The sequence below is a fragment of the Pleuronectes platessa genome, chromosome 23 (genome assembly GCF_947347685.1).
Source record: "Pleuronectes platessa chromosome 23, fPlePla1.1, whole genome shotgun sequence".
NCBI classification, from domain to species: domain Eukaryota; kingdom Metazoa; phylum Chordata; class Actinopteri; order Pleuronectiformes; family Pleuronectidae; genus Pleuronectes; species Pleuronectes platessa.
Window position 1 is genome coordinate 16006351 of NC_070648.1, and position 23069 is coordinate 16029419.

Below are 23069 nucleotides of genomic sequence, written 5' to 3' on the forward strand. Positions count from 1 at the left end.
AGCTTCGACACAAAGCATGAATTTGGCTGAACACTGAAGGGGAGTAGGAACATAAGGCCTGACTTGGAAACTCATGCGGCCTTTCTTTATTGTATCTGGCAGTATCAAGTACTGAAACTCTAGACACTGACAAACCTTTAATTTTTTCAATGCTCTTGAATATGAATGTCAGTTATAACTGTCAGATTAGTTTTATTCTCACCCAGAACTTGACCGTGAGCTACCACCTTTCCTTTTTACTTTCAATGTGGCACACTATTTTTCTGTTCTTCAGGTCATCATTTTACCAACTGGTTGCCATTTGGACAATCTTGATAATTTCCGTTTCTCCTAGCTTCTTTCTTAGAATCCTAGACACCATAATCTGACTCAAACTCACCTGCTCATGTTCTTTTCTGATTTTGAATGCCTCCTAAAAATGAATTCTGGGATACCAGGAATAAATTCATAATTTTACGAAGAAAAGAAAAGAGTTGAGATTTCATTTTATGTTATAGGGTAACAGCACCACATTGTGGTGAGTCGAAGTGGGGTAGGATTTGTCTTCTTGTGAACACATGTATGTGGGCAAAATGATTGATAAAAGAATAAAAGTGATCATTTGGATGAACTTTAAAATAAAGTATGAGAGCCTGAACTGCTGTTGTCTGTGAGTGTGGCACTCTGGTGGGAGGGTGCTGTTTGCCACTTATAGTGTTGCCAGGAGCAAAGACAGCTAAGTAGGTGATCTGTTCCTGTATTAGGAGAGGGAGGCACAATGCCTCCCTTTAGGTAGCAAGGGACCAGGGATTTGTGGTGCCTTTGCAGGTGGCTATCCTGAGAGTGACTACAGCCCCACTTCAAGCTGTCACACCAAATTGCCATCACAAATTCACAAAAGAGATTCTATGTTCGCACTCCACAGGGGAGTCTGGTTGCTGAACAGGGCACGATAATTAGAAAAAGACTTTTCATGTTTAATGGATGATGTGTTGTCGTGCCAGTTTTTTGGGGATTTGTCTTTCTATCGATTTTTATAGCCTGACACCCTATTATGGGCTCATTTGAGACAGCCGTTGGTGTAAGGGAGGTCCGCTGGCTCCCCCTAGTGGCATTTGGTTTTGACCTGTTTATAGTTTATAGTTTCTTTGTGGATTGCTGTGCATTGAGATACTAAGTTCCATTGTGTGCCGTACAATCACTTGCTGTGCTTGGGATGTATAGTGTCATCCCAGGGGTGTGCAATATAGAATTCAGTTGAAGCGTTATGTGTTTTAGGGAGTAGGGTGGCAGCCTATATATACTGCCACCCTTGCAGCCTATATATACTGCCACTGCTTGTTGACTTTTACTATTCAAATAAAACCATATTTTTGCCTGATGATAATTCTCTTGCCTCTGGACCAGACCTGATTTTAAAAAGTGTCAGTATCATAAAACTTTGAAATGATTACAATACGAATTAGGACTTTGGATAAATTCAGAAAGAAACCGTTTATACAGACATGGAGTGATCTGACTCTTTTGTTGAGGAGATGTTTGTAGCTGTTGAGTACGAGGCTAACAGTTACATCTGCGTGATATTCAAAGGGGTTTCGTAGTTTTCCAAGAAACCATGAGATTCTTTTTCACGATTTTGGGTCTAGAATATTTTGTTTTAATTTATTTGTTCTTTGTTCTTGCAATATTTTGACTTTTCCCCCTAATTAAATTACAATCATATTTAATATTTATTCTAATTTAATTGCAAATTTGTTCTGGTAATATTGTAGACTTTCTTCTTAACTACGACATTATTCAAAAAGGAGGCAGATAACCAAGAAGACGTTTATTTTGAAGGCAGCCACAGGAAGTGTGAGAATTGAGAATTGCATTCGCGAACGTTACTTTTCGTGAAATTCCTAAGTTCCTCGTCTTTTGTTCGTATGTTAAGAGTTGACCAAGAAATCTTGGACGTGGATGTGTGGGGTGATCTAAACTGTGGACACATAGTTGTGATGCAGACTGAGACTTGGGCGTGAACGGCTCTTATGGACGTGTTTTCTATTTATTGTACTTTGTTTGAGAAAGCGTGAAACTCGATGGAAAGGAGGCGAAGGAGGAAGACAATTTGGGGGAGCTGAGCAATGTGGCAGAGCCCTCAACTCCTCTGATCACACCAGTAGACTTGTGTTTGTGTTACGGGTAAAGTGGTAAGTGTCCATTTTTAAATAACAATCTCCCGTTTGGTGTGATACTCAGTATATGGTTAGATTGATTTCCAGGGGTGTAGCCTCGAAACCGGATTTTTAATTCAATAACGTCTTACTGGAGTATTTACAGTTCACCTTACAAGTGACGTAATGCCTGTAGAGGGCCTTCTGCCACTTACATTCAATGTATTACTTATAGTTTATATTTATTACTTATAGTCCTGAACTTAAACCACTGATCCTTTTCTTTTCTTAATATCCTCTGAACACGGTACGATACACATTCTTTTTTTTTGTCTTGGAAACATGGTTCATTCAAATGATGAAAAAACTGTTGTTACTGTTGATTATAGATTAAAAATAATAGAAGGAATCTGTTTCCTCCGAATTTCAGTCAACAAGACATGTCCCAGAATCTTCAGCAACCCAGCCACCAAGTTTTAAGTTAATATGATGGCCGATTGTGGAGAAAATTCGAAGAAGATTTTAAAGTAACCTTGTTATTTTGCTATTTAAAATGTCAAAAAATAGACCTCAACATCCCATCATCATAGTTTCTGGTGACGTCTAAGCATCAGCAAATTGAACAGAAAGTGTTGTTTTAAATGAATAGGAGGCTTTAGGGCTTGGGTCCATATAACCACTTACACAAAACATTTCACAGTTAACACTGTATCCTTTGCAAATCAAAGGAAAGAGATTTAGTGACTCAAAATGATTTGTAATGGTCCTGCTCAGTATTAGAAAAGTCATACCAAACCAATGTTGAAATGTGTAGCCTCCGGATTGTCTGTGGACTTTCCCTGCCTGGCCCCCGAGTATAAAGTAAGCAGAAAGTCAGTAGAATCCAATGTGAGTGCACAGCAGGGGATAACCAAGGAAAACATTATTATGAATAGTATGTTCTATTTCTGCAGAGGTCCCCGTAAATCCTACACACTGGAACTTCAAAAAAGATGCTCATGTTTTCAAATTTTACATGTTGTCTAAATACAGAGGGTCATACAAGAACCTAAAAATTGTGATGGCTTGGATCAGCAGCTAAGGAAGAACTTGATGTTAAAAAATTTGTGTTTCTGTGACAAACATGCAGTTTAGTGCTTGTATTCATGCACATATTGAGCATATTCAAATCTTTGACTTTTCTGTACCTTCCCTTTCCCCCTTTCTCTCCACAGTGTGTTTCGTGGAAATTCCTTCATAACAGCTGTAAGTGTCATTCAGTGACCTCCACCTTATTATTCAGAAAAACAAGTAGTCAGCTCTAACCACTGAAAGGCTCACACTGGCGTTGTTTTTAAAGCCCCATTCACCCTGGCAGAAATAAAGATATGGTAGATAAATATTGGATCATTTTCGAAAATACTTCAATAAGTCAATGCAGTAGTTAACATATGTTAGCTTTGTAAACTGAAGAGGTCCCTCCAGGTTGTAAATGATTGGGATTATAACGTTTTAATGTGAAGAGTCTAATGATTGTTAAGTTGTGATTTTAGGCAGCCAGAAACACCTGTTTCTTTGAATTAATACTTTTACTTAATACAGTTTGTAACCTGGGGGCATATTTTCTTTTTAGACCTCTTTGTCCGAGACACTTGTATAAAATTGTATCTGTTCAACTGCTGTTTCCACTGTAAAGATGGAGGGTGAGAAGGAGAGACAGAGGCAGCAGCGGGAGGAGAAAGAGAGTAACGAGGCGGAAGACGATAGGAAGAGTGGTGATGAAACTGACAACAGAGAGGAGGATGATGAAGATTCGGAGGGTGCTGCACTGGTTTGGCAGGAAGGCTATGGTGAGGACAATCTGGGGCTTCCCATCATGCACTGGGAAGCGCTGAGCCTGCGCATCGCTGAGCTGGAGAAGCAAGAAGAGGAGAAGAAGGAGAAAAGGGCAAAGGTCAGAGGTCATAGTCTGGGAGAGGGGAGTATGATTGTGGGCAGGGAGGAAGCTCACCTGCAGAGGATTAATCAGCGCAGGGCTATTGGCTGATTAATCCTCATGTTCCAAAAGGGCAGCAGGCGCAGAGCTGCCAGGGAGAGGAACATGAAGGGAGACACAGAACGGAGGAACTTGAAAAGGTTATCCGATAATTTAAGTTGAGTTATATGAATTTATGTTTGGTGTCCTGAAATAAAATGCTGAAAAGTGAGTGGTTCATCTCGGGCTGGTGTTGGGAGAACCCGTTGGCATCGTCTGTGGCCACAGTCGCGCCCAACGTGGGGCTCAATGCAGCCAGAGACAAAGTAGTTAATTTTTAGCATCTTTATTCTCATTTGATCTGGCACAAACAAAAATTCAACCAACTTAAAGGGATAGTTCACCCAGAAATAATTACTTTCTACTCACCACTAGCCGATGGAGGGTGTGGCAATGTGTTTGAGTCAACAAAACACTTTTTGAGTTCCAGGGGTAAACAGTTTAGCACCTGAATCCAATACAATTGAAGACATTAGTGACCTATCTTCAGACATCGTATAACAAAAGAAAAAACCTAACTTGCCTCCATTCTGCCCGTATGCCGGCTTTCAAGTGTCCTAAAGCCCCTACAGTCATATTCAACTCGAAAGACACCGTGTTTTGTGACTAAGTGGCTAAGCTAGCGGTCGTTAGCCTTTCCGACGGGCCCTGAATGCACCTTGTTGGAATATACAGGTAAAAACATTCAGTCGTTTTGAGTCGAATTTGAATGTTGGGGCTTCCGAACACTTGTATGACACCACACGAGCAATATGGAGGCATTTTGTGTTTTATGAAATGTTTAATTTTGGCTTTCAAGAAGCTATATTTTTATTTTCTCTCAATACTTTAGATTGAAAGGAATTGACAAATAACTCATTGAGATTTTATTTATTTGGTGTCACAATAAATCCACATCCATGATTCAATTCGACTTAAGTTTTTGTAAGCACTGATTGCTCTGTCATTGTTAGACTATCCTAAAATGGCTGCCTACATGGTTTTGAGTGCGATTTTGACGAGTCTGGAATGTACCACACTAAGTGCACATGGTATATTTAAGTAATTAAAAAAGAATTTCCCCTAACCCAAATTCATACAATACTTGCTAGCAGCTTCTTTATCACATACATCATAATTACATAATGCCACCATCAACATCGGAGTTGGGGTTCAGTGGACACTTGATGTCAGGATCAGACAACCTACCCTTCAATTTGGGTATTGCGTGTTGATGTGTTATGACTTATACTACATTCATACTAACCAAGTGATTTGGATGACTGTTTGGTATCAGTTACTTTAGAAACCTCTGTTGATGCTACTTTAACATCTTATCAAGTCAAAAGAACTTAGACACAATCACAGAAATAATATTTCCACAATGAATACAAGAGGGAATTATCTAGCTTTTTTGTTGTCGCTCCCATCATGATTGAGTAGAATTGACAGTGACGTGTGATGTGGTTTCAGAATGGAGTTTCCCTGGAGCGTGGCAGAGCTCCGGTGAGCTGGACGGAGGAGAGAGGCAGGAGAGCAGAGAGCTGGGAGGATGGAGACGACGCCTGCAACAGCCACGTGCTGGCACTGACCTCCCGGTACATACACTCGAAAGACTGATGGCCTGTCCTGGTTTACCCTCCCACCCCCCACTAATTTGAAAGCAAAACTTGAACTTGTTATTTACACAGTGATGTATTGCTAGTTTTACTTATGTCAAGTTTTTGCAGCCCTTTGAAGCAGCTGTAATGTAAGTAGCATTGTTCAAAGCTTGTACAGACAGAAATTCGAAAAAGAATATTCTGATTTGATAAAACCGTGCGCACGCACACCTGAACGCAATGTTCACTTTATAAATCCCAGTCCACCTGGACACATTCGTACGTGGATCTGCCTCCAAATCCGCCCTCCACACGCCCACTTTCAACCATAAATGGTCAATGCAAGCACGGCATGAATATTAAATTATGCAGTTGACCAATGGGTTTCCACTGTGAGGAAGCGAAACTTTCTGACACTGACATCGAGGTGTTTGTTAGTGAGGTGGAGGAGAAAAGAGATTATATGGGAAAGCAGTGATGTCAATGATAAAGAAAATACACTGATACTCTGCCGTTGATGTGGATAACACACTGTGTGAGAGTGAAGACGATAGAAAGAACGGAGACTGAAGTAAAAAAAAAATCACCGATCAATATAATCTTTATCAGCTGATCAGACCTCGCTGAACCCTCGTTCTCTCCTCATCCTTCCATTCGCATGCCATGCACACTTCACGCAGAACCCCGCACCACTGTCATGGCAGTATTTATTTATTTAGAGCATCGGACCGATTCCCTCACATCAGTGGATCCCCATCTCCACTCTGGGATATTATTTGGAAAGTTTCTTAATTTGTTGTGAGTGAACTCCTGTGCGCTCTGTGCACCTGCTGGAAAAGACACGTTCACCGCAGTGATTTGATACTGGTTGATTTTCCCGCCAAGTTTGTTTTTTATAAATCCCAACGTTTGCGTGAGAAGTGGTGTACGCAAGTTTCAGGCCCTGTTTTGTGTGTGTACGCAACGGTTATAAATGAGACCCCAGAAACCGGAAGACACTCAACACCAGCATAGTAATTCTACCACCACTAGTGTTTTGGTGATGTAGTTGCAGCGCGACTCACATTCACATATGCACAGCTATGAATTCCCAACCCTGTGCATAAGCTGCGTGCACACCTACGGGCTTTAGATTAGCCTGACGTTGTAGCTTCTTGTTTGTCTGGTTATGAGAAATAAGTCTACTATGTCAGGCTCTGATTTGCATATGGACTGGTTACAATTCTGCCACATTTTGTAGCTTCACCCCCTATTGTTATTACTATAGAGCTGCTGTGTACTACTTGTGGGGACCTTTGTATTACAGTGCTAAATATTTAGCACTTTATGTTTCCCTTTCCTTGGGTGTGTCACAGCTTTTTGCATTGCTAAGCAGCAGAGGAATTCCTACTCTCCCGCAGAAAATGTTTTTTTCCCTGCAAAGTTGTTGAACTCTTAACAGTCTGATTCATTTCCTCTTGTGGCTTGATGGACATTTAATGGGAGCCTTTGTGTCTTTTCCCCCCTATGAGCTAATTTTGATTATTCAGTCTAGAAACCTGTGTATAGAACCCCCCCCCACACACACTAATCAGTCAGTCACACATGTACCTAGATGACCACCATAGTAAAACCAACATATGATATATATTTTATTGATGTGTATCCTCTAGCCTGCAGACACAGATGAATCTTCAGCTCTGCTTCATCAACAACAGTGAAAGTGAGGAGGAGGAGGAGGAAGAGAAGGAAGGAGATGGGAGCAAGAAGGAAGGCTCAAACACATGGGTAAGTACCTCTAAAACATGTTTTGACAGTAGAATTAACAGTTAAGATTAGGTGAGCTCCGCTACACCTCTGTGTTAAAGGGTTGTAATTAAGAGTATAAAATCTATCATATTCATAAAGTCAACCCCACACCATGTCCCCTCCCAATCTTAAAGAGAGGGAGTGTTCAGGTTCATAAGAATCCTCAGCCTGCCTCCAAGCCAGAGAAACCAAAATCCAGAGGCTTCAGGAACACTCTAAGGAACCTACGAGACAGGCTGAGAACAGACCACAAAACACTGGTGAGGCTCATGTTACCAAGTTGCACATAGCATGAAACGGTAGTGATGCAGCCCTTTTTTGTTTTCCAGCCCTGAATGTTATTTGTCACGGCTCTTCTCCTCTCCTCTCCTCTCCTCAGACTGCAGCTCATAGTGACCCTATAATCCAGAGGAGACATTTGGAGTGCAGTGATTTACAAAGCGTCAGTATCAAGGAGCTAAATGGTCTTTGTTCATCTCTTAGCCAAACCATACAAGGTACAGCCCTACACACAGTCATTACACTCAACTGTGACCATAAATGTTTGGAAATGTTTGGTCATTTGGTAATGCCTTATTTTCATCCAAGCAACCACTATTTTCGTGATTTCCTTTTTTTTTTTACTTATGACATGAAAATGGTTTACAAACAGTTTTTCAACCAAACTATATACATCTATATACATATAGATCACTGTTTTGTAAAAAAAAATGCGTAAGTAATAAGAAGTAAAAAAGACACCAAAACCGCACATTATATCTGTCAAAGAATATGTGGACTTAGACCGTTATATCCCAATTCTTCCCGGTGGATGTGCGTGCTTTATTAATTACAGCTAATGACCTCTCTATGAGCACAATGTCACTAAAATGATTTAAAACCGGCCGTTAACATGGACGGTGGAGTCATAAGATGAACTGTGTAGGAATTTGGAATTCCAGGACACTTGGCAACCTTAGACCATATATTCGTTTCTAGAAAGGCTTCCCCAGAAAACTTGAAGGTGTTTATGTATCAACAAGATTCTGGGCATTCAGTTGGGTTTGGACTCTCAGCGAGCTTTATTTTAAACCCACCTGTATGATGTGGCATAAAAAATGTGCACAAGCATGAATAATGCCTTGTCCAATGCTTTGTCTGTCAAGGTCATGCACAAATCCAGGACAGCATCCCCCCAGAATTAGGTATTTTTTAAAGATGAATCCAAAATAAATGGTGAAGACCAACCCAGTGGAAGATGCTTGAAGATTTACTAAAGAGTAGAAATGAGGGTAGTTGCAAATCCTATGGAAGTCAACGGGTACGGATTGATGATCTCAATTGCAGGCACAGGAAGTAATTCTATCCAACCAAATTTTACAGTGGAAACCATTTAAATGTTAATGATAATGATAATAACCATGATAATGTTTTTTCCGGGCCAAATTGATCACTATAGCGGTCATTTCAAAATCCCGTAGTGTAAGTGCTGCCATAAAATAATTGATTATTAACAATTGAAATAATCATGATATTGATGTGAAGTCATATCTTCCAGCCCCAGTAAAAACAACAGAAATGTAAACTTAGTTATGGTCTAAACATGTACGAAAAGACCCCAAATTTAACACTTTTTGTGAACTACCTGATCATTATAGCCAAATTCATCTAAATGGCATTTTTACATTTGATCTAGGGCTGCACCTATCTACTACATTTTTATTGATTTATCCAACGATTCTTATTTTGATTAATCTAAGCTTTAATACTTTAGATTTTTTTTATAACTTGGTTATTATAATAATGAATAGGGCTTGGATGACTCAAGCTCATCAAACTCAGTGTGGGCGGCCTTCTGCCTCAACGTTTTTAAGAAGTAAAACAGTTATATGGCTATGTGGATTCCTGCAGAGGCCAAACTATTGTTGAAATATGGAACAGAATACTGAAGTAAATTGTAATCCTGAAAATTCAAGAAAGGTCACAGAGCTTGGCCACAGAGAAAAAAGGAAAGTTATTACTATAGCATTCATTTATTCCTAAATATTTTTTGGCAAATCTACAAACTACATTTTGAATTAATTTTGAATTTGTCCATGTCAGACCTGAGCTCAGATCTGGTGGGTCGCCTCCAGGTCAGAGACCAGCTGAGAACAGAGCAGGACGCCATGCTGCTGGAGGTCCAGGATCTTACATCACTATGAAACTGCTGATCACTCCCAGTTGAAGGTCACCTATCAAACAGCGCGGACTGGTGATGTAACACAAACAGTCTGTGAACATTATTCTGTATAAGACAATGACACAGTGGTCCCCACATGCCCTCAATCGGACCAAAATTTTAGTCTGTCCAGCCAACCACTAAGAAGACTCTCACTCCCTGAAAGGACTTGGACGTTCGCTTGCACAGTATTTTTCATGTTATTGTTAATGTTTTGTGGTTAAAAAGGGAAAGTCGGTTTCACTGAGCCATAGTTATAGACTCACTTGTGAGAGAACCATTACAAAGCTACACATCCGAGGCATGTTGATGGTGAGGAAGCCTTACGGTACACGGAACTGAGCTGAATTGCATGCAATTCATCCTATAACATTAATGGGACCTGGTTTGTCACTTTTGGCCAGCCACCTGCAATATTCTCTAAAATGTTGACCAAAACCCGCCCAACCTGTGCGTCAACCGGCACTTCACTACTACAATTGTACATTGTGTTGTTTCTTTTTCTTTGTGTTCATCTGGTCAACATTGCCTTCGTTACTTGTAAAAGATGCTTTCCTCTTCCTGTCACTCACCTCTAGGTGTTCACATTGATCTCTGCCTGTGCTGATAATTCGCATTAATTTACAACATTGGGAGGTGAAATGTGGAGAAACATCATTTAACCGCCTCAGAAAAAGAAAAAAGTGGGGTATTTAATGTTTACACATAGTGTAAACAGACGTCTACTCAATAAGCCAAAACCCTTGTCAACTGTAGATGTTTTATTATTTGCTGGTGGAGAAGAAAGAGTGTAACGTGGTAAAACCTCCATATATGAACTCATGACAGAGTATGACAGCTCGATCTAGTTTAGGTAAATGCAGGATAAAAGGGGCCAGATCAAACAAATCATTGGTTTGTTGGACATAAAGGCATGACACAGATACTGACCCAAACATTTGAATTCACTGAAAGGATCCTGCGCGTACACAGGAACACGCTGGTGATGTGATGTGGACAGTTGGCTAGAATGTCAAGCAACAATAGTATTTGTTTTTTATTTTTCAAAATAGCTTTGACAAGAACAAGGGAGCAAGACAATGTATTTGTGACAAAACAACCCAAGGTGTGCGTTGTAAAATTGAATTGGAAAAGTTTGTTAGGGAGACAACCACACAGAACACCTTTTAAGAAGTTGTAGTAAGAACATCACCTTTATTGCAGAGATTTACTCAAATGTTTCGAGGTAACTTGAGTTGTTGGTCTGTGATGATTAACATACAATGAGTATCAGTATGGGCAAAATGAAGTGGAATTGTACATGTAAACTGTATTTTCCTACCAGCAATTGTTCCTGCTTGGTTAGATCAAGTTGTCTCATTGGGCTGGTTTTGCTTTACTGTTCAACAAGTATAGTCTGTGGTGTATGAATAAAGTAGCTTGACTTGACTGAATATTTATGCTTTTAAAAGCATAAAGTACAACACATTGGAGGTTAACATTTGGAGCTTAATAGCATCAGGACAATGCTTTTATACATGTTACTGTGTTGTATATTTTCCCTTAAGGCTTAAAACTGAAATATAAATGGAGTCATGTTAAAAAAGCTGCTAATTCTGCCAACTATTATACTACTACTTTGTTATTGTTCTTTTTAGAAAATGTAAGTTGTTTTATACATGTATGTCTTTGTGTCAGCTTTTTAGTTGAAGCTGGTAAAGGCCTAAATGTGCTCCTGTGTACAATAAATGAAGCACATTTAGTTTTGTTCTGATTAAGTGCTTTTTTTTAATGCTTTAAGGAAGATGCACAATGTTTGGCCATTTTTCATCTCACAAATTTCACATTCATCATACATTCACATTAAAATCCCCCAAAACAGTTCACTCCTGGGAAGTTGTTATGAGATGAATTTCATTCCCGCTAAATTAACACTCAAACCAAGAAGAATTATTTTAATATTGTGGAACTGAGCATGTGAACTAGGGGACTGTGGCTGAGTGGTAGAGCGTTCATCCTCCAACCAGAAGGTCGGAAGTTTGATCCAAGTCTTCCCCATCTGCATGCCGTAGTGTCCTTGGGCAAGATGCTCAACCCCGAATTGCCCCTTATAGAAAATTAAAGTGATGCTAATAGATGCACTGTATGAATGAGTGTGTGAATGACAAACTGTAATGTAAAGCACTTTGAGTGGTCATCAAGACTAGAAAAGCTTTTATATAAATAAAAAATCATTAACTACTGGCTTTTTTCACGACTAGTATTTCTTTAGATAGATCGATACTTTATCGTCACTATGCATCAATACAAAATGGGATTTCATTTGGCAGCATAAATATTAATAAATAGAGAATTGAATAAATACATGTTTAAAAAAAGTTAAATGTGGTAGAGACTTTAATATAAAAATAAAATATATGGCACACTCATACAATGTTAGCAGCCTCTAGAACATTACAACATAGTTTGTTCTTAGGGTTGCGGTGAGGGGGATGTTAAGATTTTAACAACCTGTCCACAGCTCTTGCAAAAAGCTGTTCCTCAGCTGGTTTGTCCGGGCACGTATGACCCTGAGCCTGCCTGTGGGAAGGTTGGAGAACAAGTGTTGACCAGCATGTGAGGGGTCCCTTCTTATTTGAACATCCTGTCTGTGGAGCCGACACAAGTGGATGTCCCCAAGATTTGGTAGAGGGGAGCCGACAAGCCACTGGGCAGCCCTCGGTACTTGCAGCTTGAGAACCAGACTGTGCAACAGTATGTCAGAATGCTCTCAAAAGTACAGCTGTAGAAGTTGATCAGCAGCCTTAAGATCCTCAAGAAGATGAGGCTTCGATCTTCTTTGAGTTTGGTACAAATAAGAACAGAAAAGTGTGTAATCAATTAACAAAATTTCAAATACGTATCAAGGACAAAAATCTGGATGACCTGCAATATTCTATTAAACTCAGATAAAACAGGTTCTAATACTCTGCCCTAATCACCTTAGAGATACATTATTTAATGATACAGCTATTCTATATCTTATTGCCCTTGCTTCCAGTGGAACCGTCAGGAATTTGAGTTATCTTTGATCCAGATATGTCCTTTGATTCTCGAAACCTATCCACCATATTTCCTTTTCTCTCACTCACTCCCTCTTCCCACACACAGAACCTGAATAAAAGGTTGAAGTATGAATAAATAATCAATTTGCAGTTATTTGACAGTCATATCTCAAGCTCCACTTTCTACAAAGCTCAAAAGGACTTTCTCTCTCCACAGTTTTTGAAGAAAGGTTGGGGACTTGGTGTCAGTTCTTAGGCACTTGCAGAAAACTGCAGTTAAGGATCACTTATTTTACATTATTGTAAAAATGCATACTCAAACACATGCGTACTGGTAGAATCAATCTGTCTTTGTGTTCTCAACCTCCATTGCACAACATCCAGCTGAGGAGAAAGCAAGTCACACACACACATGCACACACAAACGCACAACAGCTGAAGCGGGAAGAAGAATTGGATGACACACAATGAGGGACAGAGGGAGGGACTGAATTACCATAGAAACTGGTCGGACTGTTCAGGGAAGCAGCAGAAAAGAGGTGAAAGCTGAAGTGGTCCTACTGTCAAGGTCACTAATTGGGACTGATAAAACCTGACTACAGCTGATGTGTGCTGACTATTTTGTATACAACCAGAAAAGGGTGAATTTTACAGTTGCTGACATGCGCTGCAGTCAAAGCCTTTTGGAGTTTTTTTGTATTTTCTTGTGATTATTCAAATGGGTGACTGATGTAACAGGAGCCATATGGAGTAAAAGTCATCGCTGGCACAGGTAAGCTTTCTTTCTAACAGCAGATTGCAGTGATGCAGGTATTTATGAGTTTTATGCAGTTCCCTTTAGACAAACACTGAACTCCTAATGCAGCACTGAAGATTTCACTCTGGTCATATAATCCAGAACATTTGTCAAAGCAGTAATACAGTTTATTATTAAACATCAGTTCAAGTTGTTTTGTAACTTTAAAAACTTAACTAAAAACATTTCTTAATAAGAATTAATATGAATATAGGGGCACATTATAAACCAAGTTGGACTTTGTGAAGCCTGGGGCTTCTCCGAACATATTAGCTGCCTCAAGAAAACTAACAGTGTTGATTAGGCCTGCATTCAGTCCATAACAGGAAATAATATGTACTGAATTGATTTTCTTAACGCAGGGTGTTTGTATGTCCTTAAAAAGACCTTCCATTCATCAGGCCTTAAAATATATAAAACCACTTGATTTGATTAGCTCTTAATTCTGACAAGATGTTAGTTGGATATTAGATTTTGAAAACTTTGACATAATTCTTTACCAGTAGCCACTTTGGTCAACGGAAAATCTAATGTTTACCTCAATGCTTAACCTCACATGAAAACACTCAACATTTCCCGTTTTCAAAAGGCCTTAGTGCAGTGAAACTGACTAACCTACCACACTGAACAGCAAGGTAAATGTGGGACTTAACTTTAACAAAGTATCATACAAAAACAGCCACTTATGTAACGATAATACAGGTAAATATACTGGAGAAAGTTGATGACAAGAAATTTAAGAAATGCCCACATCAATCAATGTGTGGAGCTTCCACTAGACCTTTAATAAAATGTAAGTATTGCCTACCGATGTGCTGAGCATTTCTGAATACATGATACATAAACTTTTATATGTGGATGTATTTTTATTTATTCTACATAGTACTATGCAGTGTTTCAAATGTCTTTAAATGTGTTACACTTCACAGTGAATAGCAAATGTTAAAATGAATCAAAGCCAACGGAATAGTATTAAATATGTAATTTATTTGCAAAAAAATCTCATACTATTTTATGCAGTTATAGATTTACCTTTATTCAGACTCTTAAAAAACATTTCAGTCATATAATCAATGAAAGTAAACGTATGGTCTTCACTTTTTTGTGTCTTCTTAAATATCATGTTTGTTTATGTAAACATGGCTTCCCAGCCAGATTTCTCCCACACAAACTTGTTATGTATACATGTAAGCGTATTTCTATTATGCCAAAAACTTCACAATGGGAAAATATTGCTGCAAAACAGAGTTGAGTTTTACAACGCTTAGATGTATTCAAAAGTAGCTTTAAGTAGCTTGTCGCTGAAGTAGCATCGTGCTTTAAAGCTCATACAAGGAACTCATCGTCTTTGTTGATTTTGGCGCCTCTGTGGACAAAGGCGGTAGTGTTTCCACTGTCACCTGTCGTAAAAACTTCGGTTAACGTTTGTTCTGGAAGTAGTTCAAAAGAGTGTGAGTTCAGGACACACACCAAGAAAACATTGCGACATCCAAGCTCTCTTTAGATGCGTTTACTGTAATGATATGATATAAAACAAGGACCGCATCCGTTTACTCTTGTCAGGCCACTCTCTCTCTCAGCTCCAAATGCAAACTCAGAGACTAGGTGCGTTCGAGTCGATGTGACGCTGTGCAGTCCGACTTTGTCCGACTACATCCAGCGCTGCAAAACGTAACAAGGTCATGCGACTGTAAAATATCGCGCGAACGAGCCGGCTACAGACAGACCATGCTGTTGTTCTCCTCCAGCTGCACCACCCTGGGGCCGCTTCTGTGACATCACCACTCTGCTCTGATTGGCTAAAGGCTTCAGTGACACGCAAGATGCGTCTTATGTTTTTACTCTGACAAATCAAATGTGTTTTCTGCTTCGTACATCTATAAATGTAAGGTGTTCAAAGCTGAACCCTCTTAACCCTTTTTTTGTAACAATTTTTTTTCCCACATTTTACTTCGTAAATAACTAAAAACTTAACTATATATGTATGTATGCATAGCACTTTGTAGTTTTACTTTATTTTGAAGAAATTGTATTTTCTTGATTCTTGTCGTCCTGGGTCTGTACCCTCGGGGGTTGAATGCACTTATTGTAAGTCGCTTTGGATAAAAGCGTCAGCTAAATGAAATGTAATGTAATGTATGTTTACACTCACACACACACACACAGAGAGAGACACACACACACACACACACACACACACATACAAACACACACGCACGCACGCACACACGCATATCTGTATGATTAATATAAAAGGAAAACATTATCTGTTTATTTCTCTCCTAAGAGGATGTGATGAATTTTATCTCCTGTGTATTTAACCATGGTCACTATTTAATTTAGTTTTCAGCTGAAAAAAACTTCTCATTCAACTTCGTTATTAATTATATTATTTATGCAGAAACAAAGGGATTTCCAAAGCATCCATTTCATCTGCAACAAAAAAAGAGAAAGCTCAGAGCTGAAGCTACGAGACGTAAATCATGTAACAGACCTTAAACTTGTGTAATTTTACTCCACCACTGCAGCTGCCAGCAGATCAAGTCAGACCATAGAGTCAGACACAGCCAGTCCAAGTCTAAAGCACCTAATGATTCCTGGGCGCCCGTACCAAAGCGCGACAATGGGATGGGTTTCAAAGATCAAATAAACCAACATATTCATAAAAACAAAAATACTTAACATATTAATTAATTCGTCTGTAAAGACAATTTTCTAACAATATTAGAATTGATTTTAACCTAACCATTGAGCATTACATAGATTTATGTAGATTACATAGATTCAGGTACAAGAAATTCATACTTCCCCCTCCTCTTGTAGGCAAATGGAACATCCAAGGGAATCAATGTACAGGGGCTTAAATTTCGCTGAATTATGAATCCACACAATAACACAGCTGTTTGCACGCTGCATAGCGATGAGGAGATGTATGTATCGTATTTCTCATGTAAGAGACCTGCATTTGGCGAAGTACAGACTTGGGAGCGCTGGTCTCTATGGGTTAGACCAGGGGTCGGCATCCCGCATTCAGCTCTTCAACCCCTCTGCAGTGGCTCCCTGTGTAGTGTTTTGTATGAACAGTTATATTTTTCGTGAACAATGAACTGAACGAATCAATTTTCACTTTTATTTTTGAATCATCCATAATGTGAAATACCAGGAACGAGAGATTGTGTGTATGTGTGTACTCAATCGCTGAGAAGAGCATTACACAGTGTGATCAGAGCTCGTTCAAGTGAAGCTGCCGGTCACTGACTTTGTTGAGGAACAGTGGAAACAGTAAAACCAGTTTCTCTATGGTCAAATGCTGCTCAGTGATCAGAGCAGAACCTGTTGTTGGTCGAGGTGGAGTTTCTGATTCCTCCTCCACTCTGACTAAATCTCTGCTCTCACTAAATCTCATAAACATTCTGAACAACCTGATCAGTTACATGAAGTAACTTAGTGTTGTTTTATTCGCTACAGAGTTTGAGACTTCATTTAAACATCATGAAAAATAACAGGAGCTCACAGTCAGGACTCAATGTTCAAATGCCCGGAGCAACACAGATACATGATCCAACACCATGGATTAATTAGTAAACACATGATCGTAAATTTGTCACCTAAATCATCCCCTAAAATGCATGTGAACTTGTAAATTTTTTGAACGGTGAACTAAAAAATGTAACTATGAATGTAAACTTGTTTAAGTGTGAACTGGCACAACACTGAGCATAACTATATATAAAACTATATAAACTGTGCTGTCAAATGTGTTTTGCGGCCCCAGATACGTTTTAGTTGGTGGAAGAGGGGGCAAAATGGCTCTTTTGGTAGTAAAGGTTGCTGACCCCTGGGTTAGACTTTAGTCTAGTCTAGCGCATAGAGCATTTCGCTTCGCCTGCTTATTTTTTCTCTCTCTCTGCCCAAAAAATATGCTTTTCCAGCATGATTGTCGTAAATAATTTTTTGAATTTGCGGGTAATCCTTCCCTGAGACAGACATTGAAAAAAGTTTATAGAAAAAGTATATTTTCTACCTGATTGTCTCCTTTGCTGGTGTAAGTAATAACGAGGCAGTGATAGTCATTTTGTAAGAAAACATGGTGCTCTGACTACATCTGACGATTTTTCATATTGTTTAGTGAAAACATCCCACAAATTTAAACAGTGCAGCATGCAATCAAATATAATAAGCACTTGCAGCTAAGGGGCTAACACCTGTCATCTAAAGTTGTTACTTTACTGCCTGATGCAAATGATTGAAAGGTTTACTACATTGGAAGGAAGTCACTTCAGTAACCATTAACAGTAGAATCCGTTACACACCAGAGCACAAGGTTCAGGAACAGTTTTGTACCATTCCTCCTACAGTGCTACTCAGCTCTGAGCTCATTCCACAGTTTCTCTACTTGGTTCAGCTCTGGACTCCGACTAGACCACTCCTGAAGTTGGATTTACTTTGTTTGAATTCATTCTGTTGTAGATTTATTTTGATTCCACGATCATTGTCCTACTTTATCTTTACATCAAAGTCCAGACCCACACCAAGCAAAGCCCAAAGTCACGATGCTCCCTCCTCAGCACTTTACCGCTGGCATGATATTATTGTTAATACAAAGTGGCCTTTTTAAACCAGACATGTTTTTTGTGTTCTTCTCAAAAAGTCCACCTTAGATTAATCAGAGCACAACCACAGAACTAAGCCATCGCTTTTTACAAACACCTGGTCTGACTGTAGCATGATGAATATCTAAACTCTTTGAGGTGACTCTGTAATGCCTTCTAACTTTGTGGATCAACATGTAAATGGTAAATGGTTTTGTATTTATAAAGCACTTTTCTAGTTCTGATGACCACTCAAAGCGCTTTACAGTACAGTTTTACATTCACCCATTCACACACACATTCATACAGTGCATCTATTCGCAGTTACTTTGTTATTCTATGGGGGGCCATTCGGGGTTCAGCATCTTGCCCAAGGACACTTCGGCATGCAGATGGGTCAGACTGGGGATCGAACTGCCGACCTTCAGGTTGGAGGACCTGAAGGTCGGCAGTTCAGGTCGACCTGAAGGTCTGAGGGGTAGAGTGGTAGTGACCACTCTACCCCTCAGACCACTCTGAGGGGTAGAGTGGTCACTCTACTCCTCAGCTACAGCCGCCCCTGTCACATGTCTTGACTTGAGCATAAGTCTCATGGGTCTTTTTGTGAGACCAGGTTCACATCAGCTTGTTTAGAAAATCTAAGTTATTATATGTTGAAATATATTTAACGCACACCTTGCTAGTTTCTAAACAAATAAAGGTAATTTGAGTCAGTCAAATACTTTTTCTAAACTTCTCAATGTGAATAATAAATAAATGAATGAATAATATACATTATGGGTATCAAAACGTTATAACTGTAACTTAGATGTTGATATGAGATCTGTTTATACATAAATGCAGTTCATTTCAAAGAGTTCACCTTTTGTGGCTATATTTCTGTTTTACTGTTAATATGTCATGTTACTGGTTGACACATTACCCTTATTTACTTGAACTCTAGGGAAGTGCTTGTAAAACCTGCAGATGGCTCACTGAACACACACTGTTGCACCTGTATGTGTGCTGATCCTAATATCAAGCAATACAGCTGATGGTCAGCCTTTCAACTGAGTGTTGCTTCAGTTTATCCTGTTCAACTGAAATATCTTGATTTAGCATAATTCTTCTTCATGTGAGTTGGAATTAGAGTAGGTTTTGGAATTGTAATGACAGTCTATAGTCATTAAAGTGAGACTTAATGTTATAGTCGGATGGAGACACAACGGTAAGTTTGGTTACTTATTGCTGAGCTAATGGAGTGAGAAGAGACTGAATCAGCAGCATACCCTTGTACAGAGGAAAGCAAACAAGCACTCCGAATCAGCAGCATACAATAGGAGGTCAAAAAGATTGTGCAAAGGTCCTGGTCAACATTCAAAGAATTGGAGGCAGTAGGAAATACTACCTCCTGATTTACCTCATCGTTGACTGGTGCTTTGAGATATTAGGAATTAGATCAAAAGGTGCTTATAATGTTAACATGCAGGTGTAAATTAGGAAGTGTTATTATGTTTGCTATCTTAGCTTCTGCTATTTTGGATTAATAGTACCCTAAGGTAGGAATGGGGATGTTGAGGCAATATGCACTTTCTCGCATCACTAATATGATAATATCCCCTAGTATATATGGTCATATTAGAATATTATTTCAGTATTCTTCTGTAACAACAACATAATCCAGAATATATATATACACTCCTGATCAAAATCTTAAGACCAGTTAAAAAATTGCATGAATTTGCATTTTGCACTGTTGAATCTTAGGAAGGTTCTAAGTAGAGTTTCAAAATGCAAAAAGAAGAAATGGGAACAAGAGCCCAAAAGTTGTGAGCAGGCAATTTATTGAAAACAACAATTTAACTGAAGTAGGCTGTTCATCAGCTGAACAAAAATTTAAGACCACAGCTAAAAAAAAAAAAAAAAAACTCCTAAAACAGAAATTAAAGTGTCAAAAACGGACTCAGTAATGAGTAGCTCCACCATTATTGTTGATCACTTCAAAAATTCGTTTTGGCATGCTTGATGCAAGTGTTTCCAAAAGGCTAGTGCGAATGTTGCGCCAAGTGGTGAAGATGGCTTCACGAAGGGCATCCACTGTCTGGAACTGAAGTCCATTTTTGTAAACTTCCCTTGCCATCCATCCCCAAATGTTCTCAATTGGATTAAGATCAGGGGAACACGCAGGATGGTCCAAAAGAGTGATGTTATTCTCCTGGAAAAAAGTCTTGGTCAGACGGGCATTGTGAATTGGAGCGTTGTCCTGCTGAAACACCCAGTCGTTACCACACAGACAAGGGCCCTCAGTCATGAGGGATGCCCGCTGCAACATCTCCACATAGCCAGCTGCTGTTTGACGCCCCTGCACAACCTGGAGCTCCATTGTTCCATTGAAGGAAAAAGCACCCCAGATCATGATGGCACCCCCTCCACTGTGCCGCGTAGAAAATATCTCAGGTGGCATCTCCTTGTCATGCCAGTAACGTTGGAAGCCATCAGGACCATGTCACGGCTATCTAGCTCACAATAGTCATGACATAGGGAAGACAGACACCGTCGGGTAACGTTTAACAATTCTCCCATTTATTTGACAAAATAGATACAAAAGACAGGGGCAGACAGCCTTCCCGCATCAGGTGGTCAGAGCAGGACCAACAGCCTTGAGGTCCCAGGACACCGTTTAAATAGTGATGGCCATCACCTGGTGTAAACCAGCTGAATCAGAATTAGAATTATTAAAATTTATGAAAAGCATCCAGATATTATTTTGTGCAAAGAGACAATGATTGCATCAGCAAATGGAAATTTAGTTCGGCAAATTAACTGAGAACCTTGAATCACTGTAAGCTGATTACTAACTTGTCTCTTTATCTCCAGGTAAACACCCACTCAAGGATCCGAAATCATCGGAAAATTGACAGCAAAGGATCACACAAAACTGACAATAAACAGTACCAAGTAGAAGGATGAGAGAGAAGAAGTCTGACGGAACAACAAACAAACAAGCCACGGCCTCATTCAACCTGTTCCTCACATGAAAATCCATTTATTCATCAGAATGTCATCCAGTGGTGGGGTTCCTCTCAACATTAGTGACTCAGTCCTCCATGGCGTTCTAAGTTCATCCTCACCCTCTTCTTCTCCCTCCACCACCCCTCCATCTCCATCCTGCAGCATAGATGAGTCCTACAAGTACATTTTCCTCCCCATCTGTTACTCTTTCACATTTATCTTCAGCATTTCCCTTAACTCTGTTGTCCTCTACCGTTCCTTCCGCCAGACCAAACGCTGGAATGCCTCTCTAATCTACATGGTCAACCTAGCCTCTACAGACTTCATGTACGGCCTGTCACTGCCATTCCTTGTGGCTAGCTACATCATGCAAGACCGTTGGGTCTTTGGGGACTTCATGTGCCGCCTTGTCCGTTTTCTGTTTTACTTTAACCTCTACTGCTCCATCTTCTTCCTCACTTGCATCTCTGTGCACAGATACCTCGGTATCTGCCACCCAATGAAAGTGATCACACTGGAGACCAAGAAGGCTGTCAAGTACACTTGTGTTCTGGTTTGGATTGTGGTTTTTGCTTTGACCTGCCCTATATTCCGGTTTGCTCAGACTGGTCATGTGGCAAGAATGGGGGGGGCTGTCACCAATGAAAGCATAACTGAAGAGCCAAACTATGAGATATCAGCTATTAATGGTAATGCAAGCCATGATAACTTGGGAGGTGTCACTGAGGAATACCAGAACTGTTGGGATGATGCAATAGATAAGGAGTTCCCTGATTATATACCCTATGGCATCATACTCCATTTGCTGGGCTTTTTTTTGCCTTTTTCTATAATTGCTTGGTGTTACTCTCATGTTGTTCTAACCATATTTAGAACTCTGCATTCACGCCCCTCATCCCACAGAGGCAAGAGAGAGGGAGGACATGAGGGAGTGGAGAGAAGATGGAGAACAAACTTGGCAATAGCTGGAAGAGAAAGAAGAGGAAGCAATGAACTGTCAAGGACAGTTGGAAGAGATGGAGGAATTTCCATGTTTCTTGGTGCCCACTCCCCATATGCCAATCGCAGACGCAAATCTATCAGGACCATTATCACTATCACTCTCCTCTTTGCTCTTTGTTTCCTCCCCTTTCATGTCACCAAAACAATTTTCCTCCTGTTGAAAGTGACAAAGAGAGTTCCCTGTCCTACCATGACCATGGTCTCCATGTGCTATAAGATTACAAGGCCTTTGGCGTCATTCAACGCTTGGCTTAACGCCCTACTTTACTTCCTAACTAAAGACAAGGGGGGAGCTCACTGCTGCCAGACAGTAAACGGCAACACTCAGCAACATGGCGGGCTTCTGTTACCACTGAAGATGATGAGAAAAGGAGAGAATGCAGAGAATGAAATGGAAGACATAATGGACAATAAGGAGAATAAAGCATTTAAGAGTCCGTCATACGTAAACAGAGCAAAAGTCACATATATAGTTGAATGAACGTTTTTTTGAGAAATAAAAGAATGAATTTTTGATGCACTGCAGGTTGTCTTTTACTAGAAAAAAAAAAAAATCATACAATATATAATAGGAGCACTGTAGCAAAAGCAGTGATTAAAGATGACCCAAGCAAGACAATGAATATAACTTTTATTTACTGATACTTGTGGTTCAATGAAAATCATTCTTTGAAGCTTAGTTAGTATAAACAGCATGAATGACAATGTGACCTTATTATGTAAACTACATTATTTTGTTTTATATGGTAGCCTATATGGTATTTATAATGTGTCAGATTTAAAATTATACTCTGCTTACCTTTGTGATCACTAACTGTTTTATTCTCATCCAACCAAACATGTTCCAAATGGCTACCCCCAAAAAGCCAGTTGTCTCATGAAGGAGAATGTTTAGAAAGAAGGCAATCATAAACAAGTGATGATAGTATTCCAGTCAAAATTTAACTT

General features: G+C 39.6%; 2 protein-coding genes across 2 annotated transcripts; both read left to right on the top strand.

Moving 5' to 3' along the window:
- Nucleotides 1–1840: 1840 nt before the first annotated feature.
- On the top strand, nt 1841–11940 carry si:dkey-6n21.12 (schwannomin-interacting protein 1). The gene is made up of 8 exons (XM_053416363.1): nt 1841–2171; nt 3350–3380; nt 3811–4068; nt 5602–5726; nt 7382–7496; nt 7652–7777; nt 7897–8014; nt 9600–11940. Exons 3-8 carry the CDS (start codon nt 3811–3813, stop codon nt 9698–9700), a joined length of 843 nt encoding a protein of 280 aa, XP_053272338.1. The 5' UTR covers nt 1841–2171; nt 3350–3380; the 3' UTR covers nt 9701–11940.
- Nucleotides 11941–13261: 1321 nt separating this feature from the next.
- On the top strand, nt 13262–22635 carry si:dkey-6n21.13 (P2Y purinoceptor 3). The gene is made up of 2 exons (XM_053416278.1): nt 13262–13512; nt 20985–22635. The coding sequence occupies exon 2, from the start codon at nt 21142–21144 to the stop codon at nt 22600–22602; it is 1461 nt and encodes a 486-aa protein (XP_053272253.1). The 5' UTR covers nt 13262–13512; nt 20985–21141; the 3' UTR covers nt 22603–22635.
- The last annotated feature ends 434 nt before the right edge of the window (nt 22636–23069 follow it).

Bases quoted from the DNA above. Each gene is read 5' to 3' on its own strand.
- si:dkey-6n21.12 (XM_053416363.1), top strand. From the start codon at position 3,811: ATGGAGGGTGAGAAGGAGAGACAGAGGCAGCAGCGGGAGGAGAAAGAG. The intron at 4,069-5,601 runs GTCAGAGGTCAT...ATGTGGTTTCAG, and splicing joins AGAAGGAGAAAAGGGCAAAG to AATGGAGTTTCCCTGGAGCG. The intron at 7,778-7,896 runs GTGAGGCTCATG...TCCTCTCCTCAG, and splicing joins GAACAGACCACAAAACACTG to ACTGCAGCTCATAGTGACCC.
- si:dkey-6n21.13 (XM_053416278.1), top strand. From the start codon at position 21,142: ATGAAAATCCATTTATTCATCAGAATGTCATCCAGTGGTGGGGTTCCT.